Below are 25,611 nucleotides of genomic sequence, written 5' to 3'. Positions count from 1 at the left end.
TCCCAGGGCTGATCTCCTTCAGAATGGACTGGTTGGATCTCCTTGCAGTCCAAGGGACTCTCAAGAGTCTTCTCCAACACCACAGTTCAAAAGCATCAATTCTTCGGCGCTCAGCCTTCTTCACAGTCCAACTCTCACATCCATACATGACCACAGGAAAAACCATAGCCTTGACTAGATGAACCTTTGTTGGCAAAGTAATGTCTCTTCTTTTTAATATGCTGTCAATGTTGGTCATAACTTTCCTTCCAAGGAGTAAGCGTCTTTTAATTTACTGGCTGCAATCACCATCTGCAGTGATTTTGGAGCCCCCAAAAATAAAGTCTGACACTGTTTCCACTGTTTCCCCATCTATTTCCCATGAAGTGGTGGGACCGGGTGCCATGATCTTTGTTTTCTGAATGTTGAGCTTTAAGCCAACTTTTTCACTTTCTACTTTCACTTTCATCAAGAGGCTTTTGAGTTCTTCTTCACTTTCTGCCATAAGGGTGGTGTCATCTGCATATCTGAGGTTATTGATATTTCTCCCAGCAATCTTGATTCCAGCTTGTGTTTCTTCCAGTCCAACATTTCTCATGTGTACTCTGCATATAAGTTAAATAAACAGGGTGACAATATACAGCCTTGACGTACTCCTTTTCCTATTTGGAACCAGTCTGTTGTTCCATGTCCAGTTCTAACTGTTGCTTCCTGACCTGCATACAAATTTCTCAAGAGGCAGATCAGGTGTTCTGGTATTCCCATCTCTTGAAGAATTTTCCACAGTTTATTGTGATCCACACAGTCAAAGGCTTTGGCATAGTCAATAAAGCAGAAATAGATGTTTTTCTGGAACTCTTTTGCTTTTTCTATGATCCAGCGGATGTTGGCAATTTGATCTCTGGTTCCTCTGCCTTTTCTAAAACCAGCTTGAACATCAGGAGGTTCACAGTTCACATATTGCTGAAGCCTGGCTTGGAGAATTTTGAGCATTACTTTACTAGCGTGTGAGATGAGTGCAATTGTGTGGTAGTTTGAGCATTCTTTGGCATTGCCTTTCTTTGGGATTAGAATGAAAACTGACCATTTCCAGTCCTGTGGCCACTGCTGAGTTTTCCAAATTTGCTGGCATATTGAGTGCAGAACTTACACAGCATCATCTTTCAGGATTTGGAATAGCTCAACTGGAATTCCATCACCTCGACTAGCTTTGTTCATAGTGATACTTTCTAAGGCCCACTTGACTTCACATTCCAGGATGTCTGGCTCTAGGTCAGTGATCTCACCATCGTGATTATCTGGGTCGTGAAGATCTTTTTTGTACAGTTCTTCTGTGTATTCTTGCCACCTCTTCTTAATATCTTCTGCTTCTGTTAGGTCCATACCATTTCTGTCCTTTATCGAGCTCGTCTTTGCATGAAATGTTCCTTTGGTATCTCTGATTTTCTTGAAGAGATCCCTAGTCTTTCCCATTCTGTTGTTTTCCTCCTTTTCTTTGCATTGATCGCTGAAGAAGGCTTTCTTATCTCATCTTGCTATTCTTTGGAACTCTGCATTCAGATGTTTATATCTTTCTTTTTCTCCTTTGCTTTTCGCTTCTCTCCTTTCACAGCTATTTGTAAGGCCTCCCCAGACAGCCATTTTGCTTTTTTTGCATTTCTTTCTATGGGAATGGTCTTGATCCCTGTCTCCTGTACAATGTCACGAACCTCATTCCATAGTTCATCAGGCACTCTATCTATCAGATCTAGGCCCTTAAATCTATTTCTCACTTCCACGGTATAATCATAAGGGATTTGATTTAGGTCATACCTGAATGGTCTAGTGGTTTTCCCTACTTTCTTCAATTTAAGTCTGAATTTGGCAATAAGGAGTTCATGGTCTGAGCCCCAGTCAGCTCCTGGTCTTGTTTTTGTTGACTGTATAGAGCTTCTCCATCTTTGGCTGCAAAGAATATAATCAGTCTGATTTTGGTGTTGACCATCTGGTGATGTCCATGTATAGAGTCTTCTCTTGTGTTGTTGGAAGAGGGTGTTTGTTATGACCAGTGCATTTTCTTGGCAAAATTTTATTAGTCTTTGCCCTGCTTCATTCCATATTCCAAGGCCAAATTTGCCTGTTACTCCAGGTATTTCTTGACTTCCTACTTTTGCATTCCAGTCCCCTATAATGAAAAGAACATCTTTTTTGGGTGTTAGTTCTAAAAGGTCTTGTAGGTCTTCATAGAACCATTCAACTTCAGCTTCTTCAGTGTTACTGGTTGGGGCATAGACTTGGATTACTGTGATATTGAATGGTTTGCCTTGGAAATGAACAGAGATCATTCTGTCGTTTTTGAGATTGCATCCAAGTACTGCATTTTGGACTCTTTTGTTGACCATGATGGCCACTCCATTTCTTCTGAGGGATTCCTGCCCACAGTAGTAGATATAATGGTCATCTGAGTTAAATTCACCCATTCCAGTCCATTTCAGTTCGCTGATTCCTAGAATGTCGACATTCACTCTTGCCATTCTTTTTTGACCACTTCCAATTTGCCTTGATTCATGGACCTGACATTCCAGGTTCCTATGCAATATTGCTCTTTACAGCATCGGACCATGCTTCTATCACCAGTCACATCCACAGCTGGGTATTCTTTTTGCTTTGGCTCCATCCCTTCATTCTTTCTGGAGTTATTTCTCCACTGATCTCCAGTAGCATATTGGGCACCTACTGACCTGGGGAGTTTCTCTTTCAGTATCCTATCATTTTGCCTTTTTATACTGTTCATGGGGTTCTCAAGGCAAGAATACTGAAGTGGTTTGCCATTCCCTTCTCCAGTGGACCACATTCTGTCAGATCTCTCCACCATGACCCACCCATCTTGGGTTGCCCCACGGGCATAGCTTAGTTTCATTGAGTTAGACAAGGCTGTGGTCCTAGTGTGATTAGATTGACTAGTTTTCTGTGAGTATGGTTTCAGTGTGTGTGCCCTCTGATGCCCTCTTGCAACACCTACCATCTTACTTGGGTTTCTGTTACCTTGGGTGTGGGGTATCTCTTCACGGCTGCTCCAGCAACGTGCAGCCATTGCTCCTTACCTTGAACGAGGGGTATCTCCTCACCACCGCCCTTCCTGACCTTCAATGTGGGAGTGAGATTAAAACAAATACCCAAAAATGAGAAACCAAACAGGAACCACAGACATATGGCAGTTACAAAATCAGACACATAATAATTAAAATAATGGAATATACACATATACATATATACCCATAAGCAAAGTCAAAACAGTCCAACAAATATTAAGTACAGTAGATGGAAATGGGAACAGAGGGAATCAAAAATTATATTTACCAGTTAAGAACAAAACTAACTAAAGCACAGACTGGAAAACAAAACTAAAGCAAGGTGCCTAGTGAAGAATAAAGCAATGAAAACAAAATTAACAAATATATTGAGATGAAAGGAAAGAAAGAATAGACATGCAAAGTTAAATAGAGATAGATGAAGAAGATTTATATACATTAAAGATTAACTACAAGGGGAGAAGAACAGTAGGAAAAGCATACAAGAAATAAATGTAGAAAAAATCAAATAGGTTTTTAAAAATTAAAAAGTAAAATTATAAAAAAGAGAAAAGAAAAAAAAGGAAGAAGAAAGAAAAAAAAAAGGAAAACTCCACAGAACTGCAAAAGCCCAACATAGAGGCAGAGGTTTATAGTAATAATAAAAAGTGTGACTGAATATACACATGTACACCCATAAGCAAAATCAAAACAGTCCAACAAAAATAAAGTACCTTACCTCCCTGTACTGATCTCTGGACCTGCTGTGGGGTCAGCTCAGATTCTAAATTAGCCCTACTCCTGTGTGTTCTTGCCTCCAGTGTCCACAGCTAGCAGAACTAGTGCGTTTTCTTTTGTGAGAGATCTGTTTCCTTTTATATTTTCCTTAGACACACAGTCTGCCTTGTTGATCCTGTGGATTTAATCTGCAACTTATATGGCTGGTGGGAAGCTTTTGTGTCCTCTTCCTTAGCCACACTGCCCCTGGGTTTTGATTGTGGTTTTATTTCCACCTCTACATGGGGTTGTCCACTGGGATTTGCTTCCTGAGGCTGCCCTGGAGGACTTGGGTCTGTCCCTGTGAGGGCCAGGTGTGGAGGTGGCGCAGCTGCTTGGGTTGCAGGGGTTCTGGCAGCACCACAGCGTCAGGGGAATTTGTGGCTAGGGCAGCAGGACATATACTCTAGAATGGTATGGCAACCAGTATTGGCCAATACACTCCAGTAGTCTTGCCTGGATTCCAAGCTAAGCTATTTCAAATCCTAAAAGGCAATGCTGTTAAAGTGCTGCACTCAGTATACTAGAAAATTTGGAAAACTCAGCAGTGGCCATAGGAAATGGCCACTGGAAATGGTCAGTTTTCGTTCCAATTCCAAAGAAAGGCAATGCCAAAGAATGCTCAGACTACCACACAATTGGACTCATCCCACATGTTAACAAAGTAATGCTCAAAATTCTCGAAGCCAGCCTTCAGCAATACATAAACTGTGAACTTCCAGATGTTCAAGCTGGATTTAGAAAAGGCAGAGGAACCAGAGATCAAATTGCCAACATCTGCTGGATCATCAAAAAGCAAGAGAGTTCCAGAAAAACATCTACTTCTGCTTTAAGACTACACCAAAACCTTTAACTGTGTGGATCACAACAAACTGTGAAAAATTCTTCAAGAGATAGGAATACAGGACCACCTGACTTGCCTCCTGAGAAATCTGTATGCAGGTAAAGAAGCAACAGTTAGAACTGGACATGGAGCAACAGACTGGTTCCAAATAGGAAAAGGAGTAGGTAAAGGCTGTATAATGTCACCCTGCTTGTTTAACTTACACACAGAGTACATCATGAGAAATGCTGGGCTGGATGAACCACAAGCTGGAATCAAGATTGCTGGGAGAATTATCAATAACCTCAGATATTCAGATGACACCACTCTTATGGCAGAAAGCAAAGAACTAAAGAGCCTCTTGATGAAAGTGAAAGAGGAGAATTAAAAAGTTGGCTTAAAGCTCAACATTCAGAAAGCTAAGATCATGCAATCTGGTCCCATCACTTCATGGCAAATAGATGAGGAAACAATGGAAACAGTGAGAGACTTTATTTTGGGGGGCTCCAAAATCACTGCAGATGGTGACTGCAGGCATGAAATTAAGACACTTGCTCCTTGGAAGAAAAGCTGTGATCAACCTAGACAGCTTATTAAAAAGCAGAGACATTACTTTATGTACAAAGATCTGTCTAGTCAAAGCTATGGTTTTTTCCAGTAGTCATGTATGGGTGTGAGAGTTGGACTATAAAGAAAGCTGAGCACTGAAGAATTGATGCTTTTGAACTGTGATGTTGAAGGAAACTCTTGAGAATTCCTTGGATTGCAAGGAGATCCAGCCGGTCCATCCTGAAGAAAATCAGTCCTTAGTATTCAATGGAAGGGCTGATGCTGAAGCTGAAACTCCGATACTTTGGCCACCTGCTGCAAAGAACTGACTCACTTGAAAAAACCCTGATGCTGGGAAAGATTGAAGGTGGGAGAAGAAGGGGACGACAGAGGATTAGATAGTAGGATGGCATCACTGACTCTATGGACATGAGTTTGAATAAGCTCCAGGAATTGGTGATGGATAGGGAAGCCTGGTGTAATGCAGTCCATGGGGTCGCAAAGAGTCAGACATGACTAAGTGATTGAGCTGAACTCAACTGATTCTTGCCTGGAGAACTCCCCTGACAGAGAAGCCCTGCAGGCCATAGTCTACAGTGTCGCAGAGTTGGACACGACTGAAGTGACCCTGTGTGCATACATGCAAGACTTTTTGTCTGTGGAAGCTCTGCCTTAGTGAGAGTTGAAGGTGGCACAGCTGCTTGGCTTGTGGATACCCTGGTGGCACCAATCGTGCAGGGACACGTAATGCCTCCACAGCAGGAGTTATGGCCCTACCAGAGTCTTTTTTCAATCCTCTTGTAGCTGTTGATCAGAAGGCCTCTTTGGCTAGTCTTTCTCCATAGCTCTGCCCATTCAGGAACTTAGAGGACTCCCTTGCCTGGGGTCCTTTTCTGTTGTTCAGTGAGTCAGGCACATAGAGGGGTCCCCCTGGCTGGGGACCTACTCTGTAGATCGACACATCAGGCATTTAACAGGTCACCCTGGGTAGGGTCCTACTCTGTAGTTCAGTGCGTCAGGCACTTGATGGGTTAGCCTCTCAATTGTTCAGCTGCTGATGCTGGCAGGTGAGGAGAGAGAGGCTATGGTGATGGAACCACCCCCTACTCATGACTCAGCAGTATCACCTTGCTTCCATGGCTGCCTGGCTTTCCTCCACAGGAATTTCCCACCATAGTCTCCTCCCTCACATCCCCTCGATTGGTCTCTCCACAATCAACAGCAGTCCTTGCTGTGGGATTGCCCCACAATCCCTAAACTCCGGCTCCCACCTGCTGTGTCTTCCAGGGAACCTGCGTCCCTGTCCGGGGTATGTATGGCTGCAGCCAGGACTGTCTGATTCTCATTCCATTTAGGCTGCCACAGATCAGCTGTTTCACTCTCAGCCTTAAATATTTCTCCATTGACTTAGATAGTTGCCCTGATGTGAGGATTGGACACCTGCTTTAGTTCCCCCATCCGCTGAGGGCAGGTCCAATCCTACTAACACTCCTGTTTTCCCCCCAGTTCCTTCGTCCTACCGAGTTTTGCGTGGTTTATACATTCTTTTCCACTGGTCAGGTACTCCTGTCTACTCTCAGATGGTGTTCTCCATGCACATCTGTGTCTGAAGTTGTATTCCCTATGTATCAATGGAGAGAGATATACTCCGTGTTCACCTATTCCTCCACCATCTTTCTCTCTCTCTGTTTTTTTAAAGCTTTATAATATAAAGGAAGATATTGGGGAAAGAAAAGAAAATTCCTCACACATGTACATATATTCAACTTCCTACTGCTTTCTAGAAGCCTTGAGTATTTCCAGTCAACTTCAGAGGCAAAGGCAACTATTGACTTCCCATAAACCTTGGGTTTCAATTATTTATTACTGAGTAACAAAACAGCCCCAATATTATTGGCTTAAAGCAAAAGCTATTTTATTTCTAAGGATTCTGTGGGTCTGGTATTCAGCCTTGGCCCAGTGGGGATGGATCAGCTGTGCTCCGCATGGTGTTGACTGATATTACTCAGCTGGGGCCAGAGAATCCAAGATGGTGTCACTCACGTCTGGTGCCTGGGCGTTAGCTGTTGATTGGTGTTATTTAGTTCTCTTCCATGTGGTTTATTTTTCTTTCCACATAGTCTGTCATTACCAAGTATTCTAACCATTCCTTTTTGAAAACTTGTTTTCTGGCTTCTAAAAATGGGGGGAAAAGTAATACAAGATCTCTTAAGACCCAGGCCCAGGCTCAGAATCATGTGTCATCCCTTCTGCCTCATTCTGTTGGTGAATGAAGTCATAAAGCAACCCCAGAGTCAGGAAAGGGAAATGGACCACGCCTGTTGATGAAAGATAATTATGCAGGCACAGGCATAGGAGGAATTCTATGTGGCTGTCTTGCAAGCTACTTATACAGTACTCTGCTTTTTCTTTCCTTTTACAATGCTCTGCTTTTTCTAGTAATTTTCTTTAATGCTAACCAGTCCTTTATCATAGATTACCTCCCATATTTAAATACTTCTAATTTATATCATCTTTTGGGAATTATGAATATGTGGAAGTTTTTTTGTTGTAGCTTTTTTCTTTTAAAAAATTTTGTGCTTTAAAATGTCAAAAAGATCACACACTTTTGGTTGTAAAAATGATGTGCTCTATATTTCCTTGTATCTCATAATACCAGCACAGCAAGTTTTTAATAAATAAGTATCTTGATTATAAATGTTGAGTGACAGAGAATGTGTTTAGACTATGTACAGTGTTGTATTAGAGTTCACTAGATTGTCCATTGCTAAATCTCTTGCAGATTATTGTGATTAGTTAGTTCTAACCTTTTCCAAACCCCTGCATTTTCTCATCCTTATAGTATATATGCGATTATAGATAATAATTGCCAATGGAAGTATATAGGGGGAATCCTATTTAGAAAAGAGCAATTAGAAAAACAAATAAATCCACAAAGTAGTATCAACTCTTTTTTGAAGTATACTGAAAGGCAATGGCACCCCACTCCAGTACTCTTGCCTGGAAAATCCCATGGACAGAGGAACCTGGTGGGCTGCAGTCCATGGGGTCGAGGAGAGTCGGACACGACTGAGCGACTTCACTTTCACTTTTCACTTTCATGCACTGGAGAAGGAAATGGCAACCCACTCCAGTGTTCTTGCCTGGAGAATCCCAGGGACAGGGGAGCCTGGTGGGCTGCCGTCTATGGGGTCACACAGAGTGGGACACGACTGAAGCGACTTAGTAGCAGCAGAAGCAGCAGCATTTTAAAACATGCCTGATTTATGGAAGTTTCAATTGCTCGATGTTTGTAATATTTTACAATGAAATAAAAATTATATTCAGAACTAGTTAAGAATGCTTAGAGGCATAGTCGATCATTTGATGATTCACAGCTACCCAGGAAATTCAAGCACTCCACCCTCATTTTGCAAGTAAGCACTGATCTGATTAAGTGGGAGCTGGAAAGGAAGAATTACACGGTGACCTGGACAAAAGTGTCATGTCAGCATTAGCATCAGATAAACTGAATGAAGTGGCTGATTGTACTGCTTCTAGTCAGAGTTATTTTGGAAAATTTGAATGAGAAATCCTCCTTTGTCCATCACAGGAATGTCCCTTCGTATATATCCAGTCATATTAAACAATTGTAGAATCACAAAGCTAGACAGGATTTTATGAGATTAGCTGATCTATTCCTCACCTTGAGATAAAACTTGAGTGCTGCAAAATCCTCAAGGCACTGAAATTAATTTATTCTTTGAGAAAAATAAGACTCATTCATGCATTCAACAAATATTTGTTGTGTGTGAACCATACGGGTGCTTAGTTTGCATCAACAAATAAACCTGGCTAAGATCTTTGCCTTTGTGAGGCTTTCAGTTTAATAGGAGGATATAAATGATTCCATGAGTTTCCCCTTTGTCAATAACAATAATCCTTACTTGGTTTTAAATGTTTTTTAAATTGATTTGCTCATATGACAAAAAAAATCTATCCACAAAGTAGACCCAATCACTAACAAGTTGTGAGTTGTGAGAAATAAGTTTGGAATTCATTTACATTAACAAACCATTTCACTTTCAGATGAAAATGCTAAGATTCAAAAAGTATGATTCTTATTTGGAGTAAAACCTTCTAACACCCAATCTAATGTTCTTTACTGTTTGCCCTCCTTTCAAAAATATCTTTCTTTTCCTACATTGACTTAGTTATAGAATGTATTCATACCACCTAGAACAATGTTCATATACTTTAGCTGTAAATCCATGTGCATGCTAAGTCACTACAGTTGTATCTGACTCTTTGCAATCCTATGGACAGTAGCCCGCCAGGCTCCTCTGTCCATAGGATTCTCCAGGCGAGAATACTGGAGTGGGTTGCAAGCCCTTCTCCAGGGGATCTTTCCAACCCAGGGATGGAACCCGTCCGTGTCCTGTCCATCTCCTGCATTGTCAGGCAGATTCTTTACCGCTAGAGCCACTTGGGAACCCTATGTGACAGAAACCCAAAGTAAATAGTTGAGACCAAAAAAAAAAGTTGTTATAAGGAAATTTCAGTTTCTCATGGACTCCACAACACAAATAGAGCTAAACTGGGGAAATGAGCACTCAAAATCCATGAGGACTGTTTTTAAGCCCCCTTGCTGCTGCATTCTTTTCTGAGAAGTATCTTGCTACTTGAGGTCAGAAAGACCTAATGTTTTCTGGGGTTAAACTGCCTGAGTTTAAATCCTCACTATTTCACTTGTTAGGTGAGTGACCTGGTCATTTAAACTCTCTGATCTCAATTTTCTCATATATTAAAATTAGGGTATAATTATAGTGGCTACATAAGATTACAGCAGAAAAGCAAATTAAGTGGTATCCAAGACTTGGGACAATGCTTGCTTCATAGGAAGTATCAGGAGACATGAACTGCCATTATAAAGTGAGAGATGTCAAGACTGAGCTGGGAGAGCTGCCCTGCCACAATGAGGGTGTAGTTGATTAAGACAGCAAGTCAAAATACAAGTAGGAATTAAGGCTTTACTCACTACTGCCATAGGAAATTACAGTGTTATTTGCTCAATCGTGTCTGACTCTTTGCCAGCCCATGGATTGAAGCCCACCAGGCTCCTCTGCCCACAGGATTCTCCAGGAAAGAATACTGGAGTGGGTTTCCATTCCCTTCTTCAGGCGATCTTAGTGACCCACGTATCGAATCTGGGTTTCAGAAACCCTGCCAAAGGAAAAGCAAGTCTATAAAAAAAACTCATTGCTTCCCAAATGTTTAACTTTTGTCTATAGGATGACACTGAGAGACAGTCGGTGTAACAGCGCAGATGGGATGGGGGAATTGTGTCACTGCTGGAGGAATCCCAATCAAGAGGATCAGTTTTATGGACCTGAGTGGGGAATGGAGAGGAAGGAAGAAAGGAAGGGCTAGGAATGGACAAGTACTGGGTGTTATTTAATAATGAAATAACATATTCTCAAGGTTACCCCTTTCTGTGAATAGGATGTTCTCAGAGCCCAGGGTTCCAATAGTGAGGCCTCTGAATAGAGGCTCCTAGGCTAACAATGCAGATATAAATAAAAGTATGGTGGGCCAAAAGGCCTGAGTTCTTGACAGAAATTCCCTTCAACAGACCTGTCAGGTAAAGCCTTTGTAATTGCCTATGGTCAGGTTTTAAAAAAATCATATATAGGTTTTTAGCCAGGGGCTGGATTTCTCAAGAGCCTTCTCTGTTCTCAGGAGGGCTTTCTGCTAGATGGGTGATGTTTCATTCTCCAAAGTTTCAACAGTTTGTATTTCCTGGGTATACAGTGAATCTCTTGTTACTGAGATGGAATAAGTACATGCCTTAAAATGAGGCCTGGAATAGAAGAAGCACCTTTCATAAGCTACATCCTATTTTTATTATTGCTATTGTTTTTATATAATTGTTCCAGTTATAGCCCTAATATGACAACTTACTCTCTACAGAGTTAGGTAAGATCATAATTCCTCATATTGAAGGTTTTTGAAAAGCATTCCCTGATCTTTATGCAGAGTTCATCGATTTGTACCCAGGAAGAATGAGAGTTGCAAATCTTCCTTCCAAATTAAAACAAACAAAAAAAAGCTCAGCTATTAGCTGACAGCACAGTGTCTTGGCCATATCATTACGATCTTCATTTAAGACATCATTTAAGAAACAATCAGCGATTGCTGCAAGATATATTAAGTTTCTCATTTAAAAATCATCTAAATTTGTTTAGTACTCAATAAAAATTGAAGCCCCACTTTGTGCCAGGAATTATGTATTTAATAAAGTGAATGGTACAAAACATCAATCTTCCTGACTCCATGGAAACTTACAGATAATTGGCACAATAAATGTTAATAATATAAAATACAGATTAAAATTCTAATTATGATATTACTATAAACAGAGGAACTTGATGCTGTATTGAAAGGACATGAGCTAGCCTGGGGGTGGATCAGATTGTCAGGGAAGGTTTCCCCCAGGCTGTAATGTTTGCATTGAGGTCTATAGGATGAGTAAGAGTGAATTCAGTGATTCACTGAAGAATGGCAGGTTTCTAAGATTTTTCCAATCAAGTAAGACTGTATGTTTAAAACCATTGATTACCAAATTTGACTAAACTTTGGAATCATCTTAGAAATTTTTGAAAAATACTGATACCTGAAAATTGCCCAGAATTTTTGATTTGGGGCTTCCCTGGTGTCTTGGATATCAGAGAATCTGCCTGCAATGTGGGAGACCCAGGTTCAATCCCTGGGTCAGGAAGGAGGAAATCATGGCAACCAACTCCAGTATTCTTGCCTGAAGAATCCCCATGGACAGAGGAGCCTGGCGGACTACAGTCCACAGGGTCACAAAGAGTCAGACATGACTGAGTGACTAATGCTTTCAACACTTTCTGATTTATTTAACATGGCATATGGCTTTGGCATTGGGACTTTTTTTAACTTCTCAAGTGGTTAATCCTTAAGGCAAGAAGATTATGTCTAACTCAAGAAATTTGAAGTAAGACTAGTGATTGGAGCCTAAAGAATGAGAGGGAATGTGACATGACCTGAGACTGTGACTCTAAAATGTGACAAATCACAGAGGTCTTGATTGGTCGTATTAGAAGTTTAGTCTTTGTCTTGAGAAACATAGAAACCTACAGAAAGATCATAGGAGAGGACATCATATCAAAATGTATGTTTATGTTTGCAGTGTAAAGATTGTAAAAGAGAAGCTATAAAATTAGCTTGGACTAGGATGGTGGTAAGGAGATGAAGTGAAGTGGGTTTGAAAGTTTTGTTTTGTTTTTTAAGGACTTGAAATTGTAGACTGGCAATGGATAAAGTATTGAGAGATGATAAGACTGACTTCTTAGTTGCTGGCTAGTGGAACTGGTAAAGGTGAATTTTATGAGCCTACTCTTGTGATATTTGAGGTGCCTTTGAGATATCTAAACAGATATTAAAGAGACAGTAGAGCATAAGGATACATCTAGGCATAAGGTTTTGGTTGTTTGGGAACAAAGATCTAAAGTGCAATAACTTTAATTAAATCATGAAAGTTTTATAAAAATAATTGTTTTACTACAATAAATAATTGTAAAACTACAATAGTGTTTTACAAAACACTATTGTAGAAGGCATTGGGCACCTGCAGATCATTAAGATGAAGACATAGGAAAGATTAACACTCCTAATGTGGTTTTAAAATGAAGATCACCTTTAAAATATCTCAAGGTAGCATGGAATGAAAGAGAAGAAATCCAACCGCTTTTATCAGATAATAATCAATAAGTGCCAAAATGTTATTTGGAAGAAAATTCTGATCATAAAGAAAAAGAGAGCTAACTGAATTTTAGTATGGAGCAATTGTCCTGAAGAATCACAAAAACTGTCAGAGATATAATATTATATAGTTGAACACAGTATCAGATTGGGGATATTTTGGTTTTTATTCATGTCAAACTGGAAAGCCCAAAAGGTAGAATAATAAAGAGGACAGCAGGAATTGTAATATATGCATTTCATTTATCAGATCTCTATTAGGACCAATCATGTACCAACACACCAAAGCTATGATAAGGACTAGGACTACAACAGCAGACAAGGTAAGCGTTATTCAGGTTCAGAGTTCATTGTCTCCTGTACTACTTAAAACAAGAAAAATAAAAGAGCCTGTTTATTTGAGAAAGTGTCACTAGTTAGCTTTTGCAAAGGAAGCCAGTAAAAAGGATGCCTTTAGTCAATAAGGTTAAGTAGCCATTTTATGGGATTGCATTCCCTGGATGTTAGATCAAGTTTTAGAGTAGTGGACATTAGGATTTAATTGTTCTGGGGTTAGGCAGGACATCAGAATTGTATAAAGCTTTCAGATCATTCTAATGTGCAGCCAAAGTTGAGAACCACACTTTTGAGGTAAGTTTCATCACTGAAACAAGTGAGTGACTCCAGATGATAAGGCTGGGAGAGGAATAAAACATGCTGATTACATAGGAATAATAATAATGAACAATTCTCTAGTCTTTATGTGCCAGGAACATTTCTAAATGTTTAACATATGTTAAGTCAGTTAATAGTCCCACCAGCCCTATGAGGAAGTAATTTTCATTCTTCCTATTTGAGAGGGATCAGAGCCCCAATGGCCACACCCAGCAATTATCAGAGCAGGTCCTTGAACACAGTCTGGTTCCAGAGTTCCTGATCTTAACTGCTATGCGATATTTTCTCTAAATATTATGTAATAGTAATTTTACACTGAGAATTATGAAAGAAGGGAAAACATATAACAATGGCAGAGCATCATTAAACCGTCTTCCCTGATGGCTCAGACGGTAAAGAATCTGCCTGCCATGCGGGAGACGCAATCTCTAGGTTGGGAAGATCCCTGGAGAAGGAAATGGCAACCCACTCCAGTATTCTTGTCTAGAGAATTTCATGGACAGAGAAGTCTGGCTGGATACAGTCCATGGGATCACAAAGAGTTGGTCACGACTGAACGGATAGAGATATAGATCATTAAACCAGTCAAATACCAGCTGATGACTGGAAGTGGTTATAATGCGGCCATAAACACTTTTGAACTATATTTTATATGTATTTATATAAATATACAAATAAATTCCTGTATATATTTAATATCTATATTCCATGTTGATATTCTTAATTTATGGAAATCAGTTAACAAGTTTGTCTTGTTGTACATGTACATTGTTAAATAGTCCAGAAGGTTTTGTCTTCAGCAGTGGGCAGGGAGATATAAGCTGTGGAAACAGGTAATTTTTTTTTTCTGACTTTTCATTTTCTCCTGAAGGAAACTCAAGTGCTAAGGCTATTCCATGTAATCTAAAGAATGACTCTTACTTCATGGTAATGACCAAGCTGTAGGAATAAAATCTTAGGAGGAAGTAATCATCCCCCAGTGAGCAAGTCTAACAAATTGAACCTATTTTACAGGTGGAAATACCATAAAGAAAAGTATCATTGGAAGGATTACTGGCACACTGCATTTCTATGCATGTCAAAAAAAAATTCCAATTTAACTCTATAAAACATGTATCTAAGTCAACCTGCCATATGTATTTTTTTCTTACACTTTCTATCCCATTACAGAAATAATACCTACCAAATAATGCTGTGCATTTCTAAATGGCTAGCTTTCAGGCACTTTGCCCAGCTTTTGTTGTTCCCTCTTTTCCTTTGAAGGCTGAGAAAGCAAATGTAGTTTTGGGGAGTGCAAGGTCCCCAGTGCTGTGGATATTTCGTGTCCTGAAGCTGAAGCTATGGTGCTATAACCTGTCTGGGCTGGCTCCCTATGAATACAGTGTAATACATGTAGGGAATTGTTTGGTATTCAATTAAGAGCTCTCTTCACTCCTGTTATTAAAGCCTACAAACTAGTGAGTGTAAAATTGAAGTTGAACAGTTCAGCTCTTTTTGACATTGAAACACTGCCTGAAAAATAGTGATGTAAAGCCCAAGTCAAATGTCACCCTTTAAAGCCCATGGAAAAATGAAAAGTGGAAACACTGAGGGGAAAGAGGAAATGTCTGAAACCTGGTCATTTCCTAATGACACAGTACATGATGTTAGGAGCATGCTACTGTGCTCGTGCACGTACATCAGCCAGTTTGTCGAACACAGATATTACATTGATTTGAACAGAAAGCTGCAAGGTTATTATTGCTAAAGCTTCAGTGAAGGAAATAATTAAAGCATTAAGCATTTTAAGATTTTAAAATGACTTTAGGCAATCACCAGAAAACACCATAGGAAATCTATATACTGTAATTGAAAGGAAATTGAATTGGTCTTTATTTTTTAATCCCTTCTAAATGTCCTCTAGACGGTCAGACCATGGAAGATAATGCATCTTGTTTTGCCATCAGCAGTGCGACTTTCTGTAAATCTCATGTGCTGCAGGGCCCACTTTTATTATTTTTACTTAGAAAATGCCCAGCCAAATAGATAGTGTGAAATTTTGTGTGTATTATCTTTGTTAGTCTCTGGTCTCATTGTTTAAAACAAAAACAACACAACCAGACAAAAACAACCTCTGAAGCAAAGTTAAGCTAAAAACATTTCAAACAACGAACCAGAGAAGTTGTTAGTTAAGTCTGACACTTAAACCTGAGTGAAAATCTAGATTTTATCTAACAATTTTCCTGTCAATCTTGCTCTGCTGCAAGGGCTATGACCCACTGTAGAGACAAATTCAGTTTGGATCTATGTGAACCTAACCCATTTTTATGGCTATTATTGGAAGGAGTTTTTATAATCAAACAGAATAGCTTGAAGTGAATCTCAGGGAGATTCTTGGGTATGAACAGAAATTAAGGAATCTCAACCCTTGAGTAATCCTTCAAAAAGATGTATAAAATCAGCATTTTCATTATAATGGAGTAATATTGATACCTTCATCATTTGGTGGTTTTGAGAAATGAAGTTATCAATATATGCACAGCTCCTAGTAGCTCAGACAGTAAAGCGTCTGCCTACAATGCAGGAGACCCAAGTTTAGTCTCTGGGCTGGGAAGATCTCCTGGAGAAGGAAATGGCGACACACTCCAGTATTCTTGCCTGGAAAATCCCATGGATGGAGGAGCCTGATAGTCTACAGTCCATGGGGTCACAAAGAGTTGGACATGACTGAGCAATTTCACTTTACAGATGATTAGTACATACTATGCACTACGTGGGGCTTTCCTGGTGGCTCAGCAGTAAAGAATCCACCTGCAATGCAGGAGACTCAGGAGACCTGGGTTCCATCCCTGGATCAGGAAGATCCCCTAGAGAAGAAAATGGTAACCTGCTCCAGTATTCTTGCTGGGAAAATCCCATGGACAGAGGAGCCTGGCGGGCTAACAGTCCATAGGGTTGCAGAGAGTCAAACATGACTGAGTGACTGAGCATTCATGCATGTGCACTATGTATGTGTTATAATTATTTTTATAAAAGTGATGATAATGGTGATAATTTGCCTTTTAAATTTTATTGCCAAAATATCAATTAAGAGTTTGGGATGGTCATGTACACACTGCTATATTTAAAATGGATAACCAACAAGGACCTACTGTATAGCACATGGAACTCTGCTTAATGCTATGTGGCAGCCTAAGGAAATGGCAACCCACTCCAGTATTCTTGCCTGAAAGATCCCATGAACAGAGATGCCTGGTGGGATACAGTCCATGGAGTTCCAAAGAGTTGCACACGACTGAATGACTAAGAACTCACACATATGAAAAGCCCCAGTACCATGGCTGACACATAGAAAGTATTACAAAAAATGTTTTTTAAAAAAGTTCTATTCAATGTAGAAATTAGTATTTCTTTATTATGACTGTGTTTATATGTGATATTCTTTATTTCTAGTTTTCCCGAGAGTCTGTATCCTGAATTTCTCTATGTCAAAATTCCATCTCTAGTTTTTGGTGACTACAGCTAACATTTAGCTAATATTAAGCATCAGAACAGGTGAATATGAAAGGATACCTGAGTTGAGTAAAAAAAGTTAAGTCTTAAAATCTAGACTGCTTTCATTAAGAACAGGAACAACTTTTCAACTTTCTAAGTGCTATAATCCATAGACATGTTAGAAGGATGGCAAAAAAGAAGAAAGAAAACAGAAAGGTGAAAGACCTTCATAAAGCAAAGGAGAAAATTATATGTTCTGTAGCATATATGAGAGAATCTGGCAAAACATTAAAAAAACTTCATATCAACTTATTGATCTGCCCACCATGCACACACTTGATATTAAAAATAAACCTCCAAGGAAGGGCTTTTATTGGCTCAGGTCAAGCAACCAATTATTAACAATTGCTAAACCAGAGAGTCAGAGTCATGAAAAAAGTCGGGGGATGAAAAAGGGAAAGCAGTTGTCTAGGGATGAAAAAAGAAAGCAATTCTCCAAAAGGCAGGATGGGGTTAGTGGCCATGCATGGCCACTGGAAGAAATCAGTGTGAGTAAAAAAAACAAAAAAAAGTGAAAGAGAGAGGAGAGAGAGAAAAGAAACATTATATATATATATATATATATGTATATATATTTATATATATATCTGTTTTGTATATATATAAAACAGATAATGTTTAAGTCACTGCCAAGGTCAGAAGATAAGATATAGCCACCACCTCTACTTCCTCCAAATGCTATTTCATTATCAATATTTCAAACCCCCCATTACTAGAGTACTTTAGAATTTTTAAATCATTGACTGCATTTAGTTCTGTTTAAAGGAAGACATAATTAAGAAGAAGCTGGAAATTATATATTTTTAATTGTTTGTCCAGAGCATTATTGAAACAAACTGCTTATCAGGTTTTGTTGTTATTCCAATAGTAAATATTTTGACTAGTTAATACACCAAAATGCTGTGTTCAAGTTGGCACTAACAAATGTAATTTATTTAGGCAAACTGACAATAAGTTCATCAAACTTAAAAAATAACTCCAAGGGAGAAAAAAAAAACCCTGTGTTTACTTTGGCAGTTGAGATCTACTAGTCATGAATAAGATGACATTCTAAAAGCTATTCATTTACTTAGAATTAGGTAATGTAATTGTAAAAGGTGGATAGAGCATTGGAAATTTAGCTTTTTACTTTGTTTTAGATCTTTTTCCACCAATATTATATGGTCTATGAAATTAAACTCTTCTTGAAGAAGTAATTAGAAAAAGTGCACATCAATGAAAATAATTGAGGATTGACTGGTTGACCTCAGAAGAGAACAAAAACTCAAAAGAAATTTCATAAGGTTTTAAATTTGGCAAGAGGACTGCAATATCTCTGATAATTAGACTTTCAACACATTTGGATTTGCTAATTGGATCTAAGTTCTAATTAGACTTTTATGTAACTAAAAATGACACATCATTGTATGAATTTAATGTGCTTTTACAGTTGAAACCAACAATTAGCAGCTTTTTCCACATTATTTTAATATGGAAAAATCTGGCTTTTTGCTTACATGTGACAACCCGTTCTCTTAAGATATATTATGTACATTTTAATTTTCTTATTTAAGCACCTTTTGAGGAGCTTAAAAAGAAGCACCTAAATTGTTTATTTGTGAGGAAGACTTGCCGGTATATTGATGACTTCAGAAGCTTCAAACAAAATGCAATCAGTTCAGTTCAGTCGCTCAGTCATGTCCGACTCTTTGTGACCCCATGAATCGCAGCACGCCAGGCCTCCCTGTCCATCACCATCTCCCGGAGTTCACTCAAACTCACATCCATCGAGGCGGTGATGCCATCCAGCCATCTCATCCTCTGTTGTCCCCTTTTCCTCCTGCCCCCAATCCCTCCCAAAATGCAATACAAGGACATAATACAGTCTTTAACAGGAAGCAGCACGAATAACCAGGTGCCCCTATAAACCATTCAATTGATCAAAACAGTCTCTGAACATGACTAAAGTTCTGTTACATTTTTAAAGCCTGAAAATATGGAATAAGTTCCCAAATGGGAAGGCTCATTGGGGCTGGCATCAGAATTAATAGCATGGTATATCTTCCCAAGATGTGTGTTGCAACAATCTCTGCAGCTTCGCTTCTTGAGCAGTTATCTGTTAATTCAAATCACAGCATCTCTCTTTCCTCCTTATTTCTGAATTGAGAGTCATCCATTTTTATCCCGTTGGAATTTATAGGCAGTAGTTTTTAGACTGGTAGCCCTCAGATTTGGATGTTACAAGAGATAACAACTACATGAGAATGTAAAATTACACCAGTACTTTGGAGAGCAAAGAGCAGTAAATCATTGCAAGACTTTAAGGGAAAGACTGCTGCCAAAATCTCCCATGTAGATTGATAGCACTGACAAAAAAGGCAAATTACATTGTTTTATGTACTGTGGATATTTGAAAACAACAAAGCCTTATACATGTTTTATTTTCCTCAAATAAAAACTGTGACCCCTCTAACCACATTAAAAATCAGCTTTTTCCCCAATAAAAGCAATGTAAGATCTAATTAAAACCATTTAAACTAAGAAAATCTAACTTGTGCAGTAATTGATACATTAGAACAGGCATTATACTAGAATTATATGTGCTATTATTTTTCTAATTAGTGTATTACTGGGACTGAATTATTGGTGTATTTATAACTCCTCATTAAGTCATATGTCTTCAGTGAGTCCCCTAAAGCCCTCTGGATACTGTCATATACCATATGATATTTAAAAGCAGGAAATATCATTTTTGATTGCTTCATTTGCTATTAAAAAGCAAAAACTGCACAGGACACTTTCTGTTATGTTATTCCAAGATTTATCATGCAGTTCTCTGAAAGGTCTATATATAGGTGATTGGACTGTTCCTCAGGCAGAAAAGTGACCAAGCTATTTTATCTTTCAGCTTGGGTGCTGGAATCCTGTCACAGGGCTGAATGGGTCCCTGACTGACAAGAAACTGGAGAATAACATGCGTGGAGTGGTTCTACGTGTGGTGACTGTTCTGGTAAGTCTGATATCAGCCTTGTGGTTTTGGCTTCCAGGAGGTTATTTTATCCTTCATTTCTTTATGTTTCATTAACTGATGTCACAATATTAAAAGAGCTTTTAAAAAATCCTAACTATGCATTGTATGGTACTTGTAATTATCATATTTTCCAGCCTTCGATTTATGTGTGTCAGAATCAGGCTTTTACATACTTTTCCTTTAATTATAGTGCTAATTTCATAACTTACTTAGACAGCTTAGACCAGATTTCTATCCTTCTATAGTTTTCTACACATGACAAGATGGAGTTCTCTCTCAGGCATCCTCTCACTGAAATCCGATGGTCTATGTAAATGAAGATAACCATGCCAAACAAGGGTGGATTTGATCAAATACAGTACATTCAGTAACACTGAAACGTTAGCTTTCCTGGGAAGGACCTACTTCAAAGTGAAGCTCATCGTATTGTTTAGTAGTTATTTATTGAGTATCAACTGTATTTAAGCTCATTACTAATCCCTGGGGACACTAATAATTAAAATGGACAGATCCGATTCTGTTGTTTTGAGTTTATCATCCAGTGATTCTGTGGCTATTACATGGGATTATACATGTGAAACATTTATTATAATTCCATTTGGTAGAAAAAACAATAAATGGTAACTGTTTATTCTATATATTATTATTTTCTCACATGATATATAAATAAAATGTTAATAGAAATAGTCTTCAATAGCAAAATGCTCCAATTGGTGCTGTCTAAATAGCCATAGGGGATGAAGACATGCCTTCTCCCTGCCTATCTCAATGTGTTTAACCTCATGCTTCTTTATAATACATTTCAAAAAGATAACCCGTAGTTATTAACTTCAGTTTTCTTCAGAAAAGCCCACTTGTTTTTAAATTTGAACAATTCTTTCTTATAGCCTAAAAAATTACAGAATTTGTAAACATGAGAAGTGGTCTTTTTTGATGTGTTGATGCTAATTGAATATTTATCAGGATTTATAACAGCGATGACTGCCCTTTGCACATTGTTTAATACAAATTAAGCAGACTCAACATAATTTCATTGTCTATAAGAAGGATCTATGAAACTCTCTATAAAAAGAAATTTAGACGATGAGTCTATCTTCCCTTTTGGTGCCTATAATTTATTTTTAGCTATGGTTTTAACAAGATTTTCATTGTTTGGCAAATAATTATATTATGAGTACTTGAAAACTTAATTGTGCAGGTGCTTCTGTACATACTCAGAAGTGTAGATATGCATTTTCACTGATGTGCTAGTATTTTTTTTAAAAAGGTATTTAAAGCATAATAAACTATAATAGTCTCTTCTCTAGTGATTAACATGGAAGCTCAAGTGAAAACCACAATAAAAGAAAATATATGTGCTTTGCTTTTGCCTTTGACATACATATTTTTAGGCAAGCTAGCCTCATTTACTCATTAAATATGTATCTAGTACTTACTGTATGATAGAGTTAGTTGGTAATGGGTATAAGATGAATGACACATATACTTATGTGCATATTTATGCCTCAAGTTACACATAGACTTTTGCTGGCAGGTGCATATGTAATGAAACAGCTGAGATTTATTTAATACTAACTATGTGCAGATACTCTACTGAGTTGTTTTCATGTATGATCTTATTCAGTCCTCATATTATTTCCAATAAATAAATAGTATTCTGATCCCAAGAATCTGGTTGAAGAAACTGAGACATACAGAGGTTGAAAAAAATGTGGATGATTATACAGATAGTAAGTAGCAGAAAGAATTGAGATTCAAATCCAAAAAGCCAGACTCTAGATTTCTTAACTTCTTCCTCCTTAACATTATATTTACTCCCTCTATTCCTACTGTGATAAGTGTGAGAATTGCAGTAGCTATAGGATTTTCTTGAGAGGTAGAAATGCTTAACTCTGAATAAGATGAAAGTGAGTTTTACTGGGAAAGCTTCATAGAGCCAATTATTTTCAATTCATTTCTAGGCCAAGAAAAATGATTGCTGTTTTGTGCGTGAAATGGTATTGCCTCACACATTGTTAATACCTTCGTGCCCTATTCTCACCTTCGTGACGTGTAAATGATCCGTTTTCTTCAAGCTTAGCCCTGCCCTGACCCTGAATGTGCTTAGTGAGAGGAGATATGGAAAGGCTGTTTCCCTAAAGTCTTCTGTGGTACAATATGAATTTATGAGTTGGGTGCCCAGTTGAGCAAAAGGTCGTTACACTTGTTAAACTTCCTCGGTATACAGCCATTGTACTTAATAATTTTTCAGGCTTTCTGGTTCTTCCTGTAATTCCTATTTGAATGGAAAGCAGCCATGACTTTCTTATTTATTTCCTATAAGACCCTTTCCAGGTATAGCTCCTACTTATATGACCTTGCAAGCTTCTTCCACCCAACACTGAGAATCACTGAGAATCACTCTTCCCTAAGTCAATGCAGCAACTTTAAAATCATGATGTCAACTAAACCTGAAACTCAGAATTCTATATTGGACTTGATTTAGTCACCTAAACAATAACCCCTTGTATTCCAAGTATTTACCACTAGCCATTTCCAAAGAGAGAAAAAGGAGGGAGGGATCATGTGTAAAGGCCATGAGAGAAGGTATCTTAGCCTTTATTCCATTCTAACAAAAATCTAATCCCAGTTATACACACACACACACACACCACAGATTCTTTACTTCTTAGGAAAGTAATGTTATCAAAGACACACAGGTTAATAGAATTTGATTTGTCTTGTTTAAATTTTGAAACTCCCAATCCCATCACTACTAAAGATACTTCATACACTTGAAGAAAATAATCTAATATTTATCTTAAACTAAATAAACTCCAGTACTCTTGACTGCAAAATCCCCTGGACGGAGGAGCCTGGCGGGCTGCAATCCATGGGGTCGCTAAGAGTCAGATATGACTTCACTTTCACTTTTCACTTTCATGCATTGGAAAAGGAAATGGCAACCCACTCCAGTGTTCTTGCCTGGAGAATCCCAGGGATGGGGGAACCTGGGGGGCTGCCGTCTATGGGGTCGCACAGAGTCGGACACGACTAGAAGCGACTTAGCAGCAGCAGCATATTGTTTATGATGCCAGGGGCAAGTGAATGGGACTCAAATGGTTAAGTAAAGAGAATTAAATGAAGGGATTATTAACAAATAATGTAAATAAAGTTGAATAAATCAACAAGGGTGTTGAAGTGTCAGGGCCTAGATGTGCAGCAACCCTAAAGACTGATGTGATGGGGGAGAGAGTCTAGCAAAGCTAGAGCCATGGAACAGAAACCGCATCTTAGAAGTGGTGGCCTTGGCTGTGGGAAGAGGTTGGAGGAGAAGCACTCAAATCACATTCAGGCAGCGAAGAAATGGAGAGGCGGGTGCTCTAAAGTCATTCCTCCTATCTTTCCATCTACTTCCATCATTTCCAATTACAAATCCAACCAGAAGCAGAAGGCAAGGGAGCCCAAGTAATGTTAGAAGACCAGGAAGGTCTTCTTCTTAGGTCACAGTGTGGGGCCGTGAGGGACTCGAGGGCAAACAAGGAAAAACCATCTTCAGTATCTGTTATTTGGTCTGACCTGTTAAGAACTTTATGTGTGTTAACTAATTTAATTCTTAAAAAAACTCTATAAGATATGTGCTAATTACATTTAAGGATGAAAACAGAGCTCAAAAGAATTAACTAAATTTCCATGTCCATAATAACTAACAAGAGCCAGAGATGAGTTTCAAGCCCAAACTTGAAGCCAAAGATCCTGATCCCAGTGGCTATGTCTTTAGCCTCTCTGACATTCTGTCTTTGGAATCAGAATAAATTCATGTTAGGTTTAATTTAAATGTAACTATTGAGATTACAGATGCTATTGAATTCATAATTTAAAAACATTTTTTAAAAATGGCATCGCATAAGGATAACTTTATTTTTAGCCATCACCAAAGCCATATAAGTTTCTTAGAAATGGAGGAAAAGAAAGAATGTGAATAAATCTCCCTCTGCCAAACTCTGTTTCCATATTTGGTCCACTGATCTCTACTGCTTACCAAGTGGACCAACTGTCTTAATATGAGGCATTTATTAGGATTATTTTTTCCTTTTCATTTCATAAGTTGTACAACTATGGATAGCCATAAGTGACCAATTATGCCATACAGTTTTTTCATGGTTATTCACGAAAGTTATTGGAAACATCACTGAGTTGTAAGTATCATCATAATAATTATGAATCCTTATGAAAATAAAATGGAAAGAAGTTGGTGACAAATGGAAGATTTAAGAAGCTATTCTGTAAGAAAAAGTACTAGATATCTGGAAAACATAAACTGGCCTTTAGAAGGAGATCACTCATTAATAACTCTAATTTTCTTGATTTAGTTTTCTTAAAACAGACATATGGCATCTCTAATGAAACATAAACTCACTCATAAATTTATTTGAGAAGTATCTGTTGAGGGTCCTCTTCTAGTTGCTTGGGGTACATGCAAAATAGATAAAGATATTGACTTTGGGGAGTTTCATTCTAGCAGGACATTGAAAGCTCTAAGAATATTTTTGAAAAAATGCAATGCCTTTTTTCTGCATTGAATATATAGCACAATACTATTTTGCCTAAAACTACCATAAACATAATTGTATAACTTTATGTAAATATGATTGGAAATTTGTGTTAGAGCTGTGGTGGTGCTTTTTCTGTATTTTATAAATTAAAAAACATAGTCTTTCATATTGTAATATCTTTGAATCAGGATGAGTCTTTCAGTTGATGTCTTCCTGCAATTAAAATTGGTAGCATTTTTTTTGTCTTTATTAGTGGTAGGTGAAACAATTGTTCATTTTACAATTGAAAACATTTTAGGTTAAATAATATGTGGACACTATCTTTACAAAATTAATTAAGTTAATGGATATTCCTGGAAATTTAAATTTAACAAAACTGGGCGTGAAGCCATGGTAAAGAGACAGACTAAATAAAGAATACCTCCTAAAGGAAAGAAATAACAGTAAGAAATGAAGCCAATTTTTAAAAATAGGAGAATAACAGCAGTGAAAAAAATTACTATCTGAACTAAAGCTGTCACTAGACCCATAGAAATATAAACATAGAAAATATACCAAAGCAGTTTATATTAAAACAACACCACACAAAGCAAAGTCCAAACTCTGTTGAAACATGTAAATTTTCCCAAGCAATCACCATGAGGAGGGTGTAGCAGGTAACTACCTACTGAACTATCATATTAAGAGAATTTTGCTTTGCCTAAAATATTTTGTTATAAGTCTAACATCTTGGGAATTATTTTAAGCAGGCCTTATTTGCCTCTAAAAATGGAAATGTTATCTGAGATCAGAAAAAGGTAAAAGAGTATTGCATGGTACACCCTAAACTATTAGGTTTGACTCAATAACTATCACTGAGCATTTATTGTAAGCTAAGCACTGTGCTAATCCCAGGGAGGCAAAGAAGAAAAAAAAAAAAAAAATATATATATATAT

The 25,611-nt window shown here is 38.1% G+C and overlaps 1 protein-coding gene across 2 annotated transcripts in view; it reads left to right on the top strand.

Moving 5' to 3' along the window:
• GRID2 (glutamate receptor, ionotropic, delta 2) overlaps positions 1-25,611 on the top strand; it is a 1,587,604-nt gene that overhangs the window by 1,176,444 nt on the left and 385,549 nt on the right. For both annotated transcript variants that reach the window (XM_010860143.1, XM_010860142.1), the window contains one exon: positions 20,018-20,119. In XM_010860143.1, the coding sequence (XP_010858445.1) occupies positions 20,018-20,119 (102 nt within the window). The remainder of the gene's footprint in view (positions 1-20,017; positions 20,120-25,611) is intronic.

Source organism: Bison bison, unplaced genomic scaffold, assembly GCF_000754665.1.
Source record: "Bison bison bison isolate TAMUID 2011002044 unplaced genomic scaffold, Bison_UMD1.0 scf7180017864464, whole genome shotgun sequence".
NCBI classification, from domain to species: domain Eukaryota; kingdom Metazoa; phylum Chordata; class Mammalia; order Artiodactyla; family Bovidae; genus Bison; species Bison bison.
The sequence above is the reverse complement of the archived record's forward strand: the minus strand, read 5'-3'. Positions and strand labels throughout refer to the sequence as shown.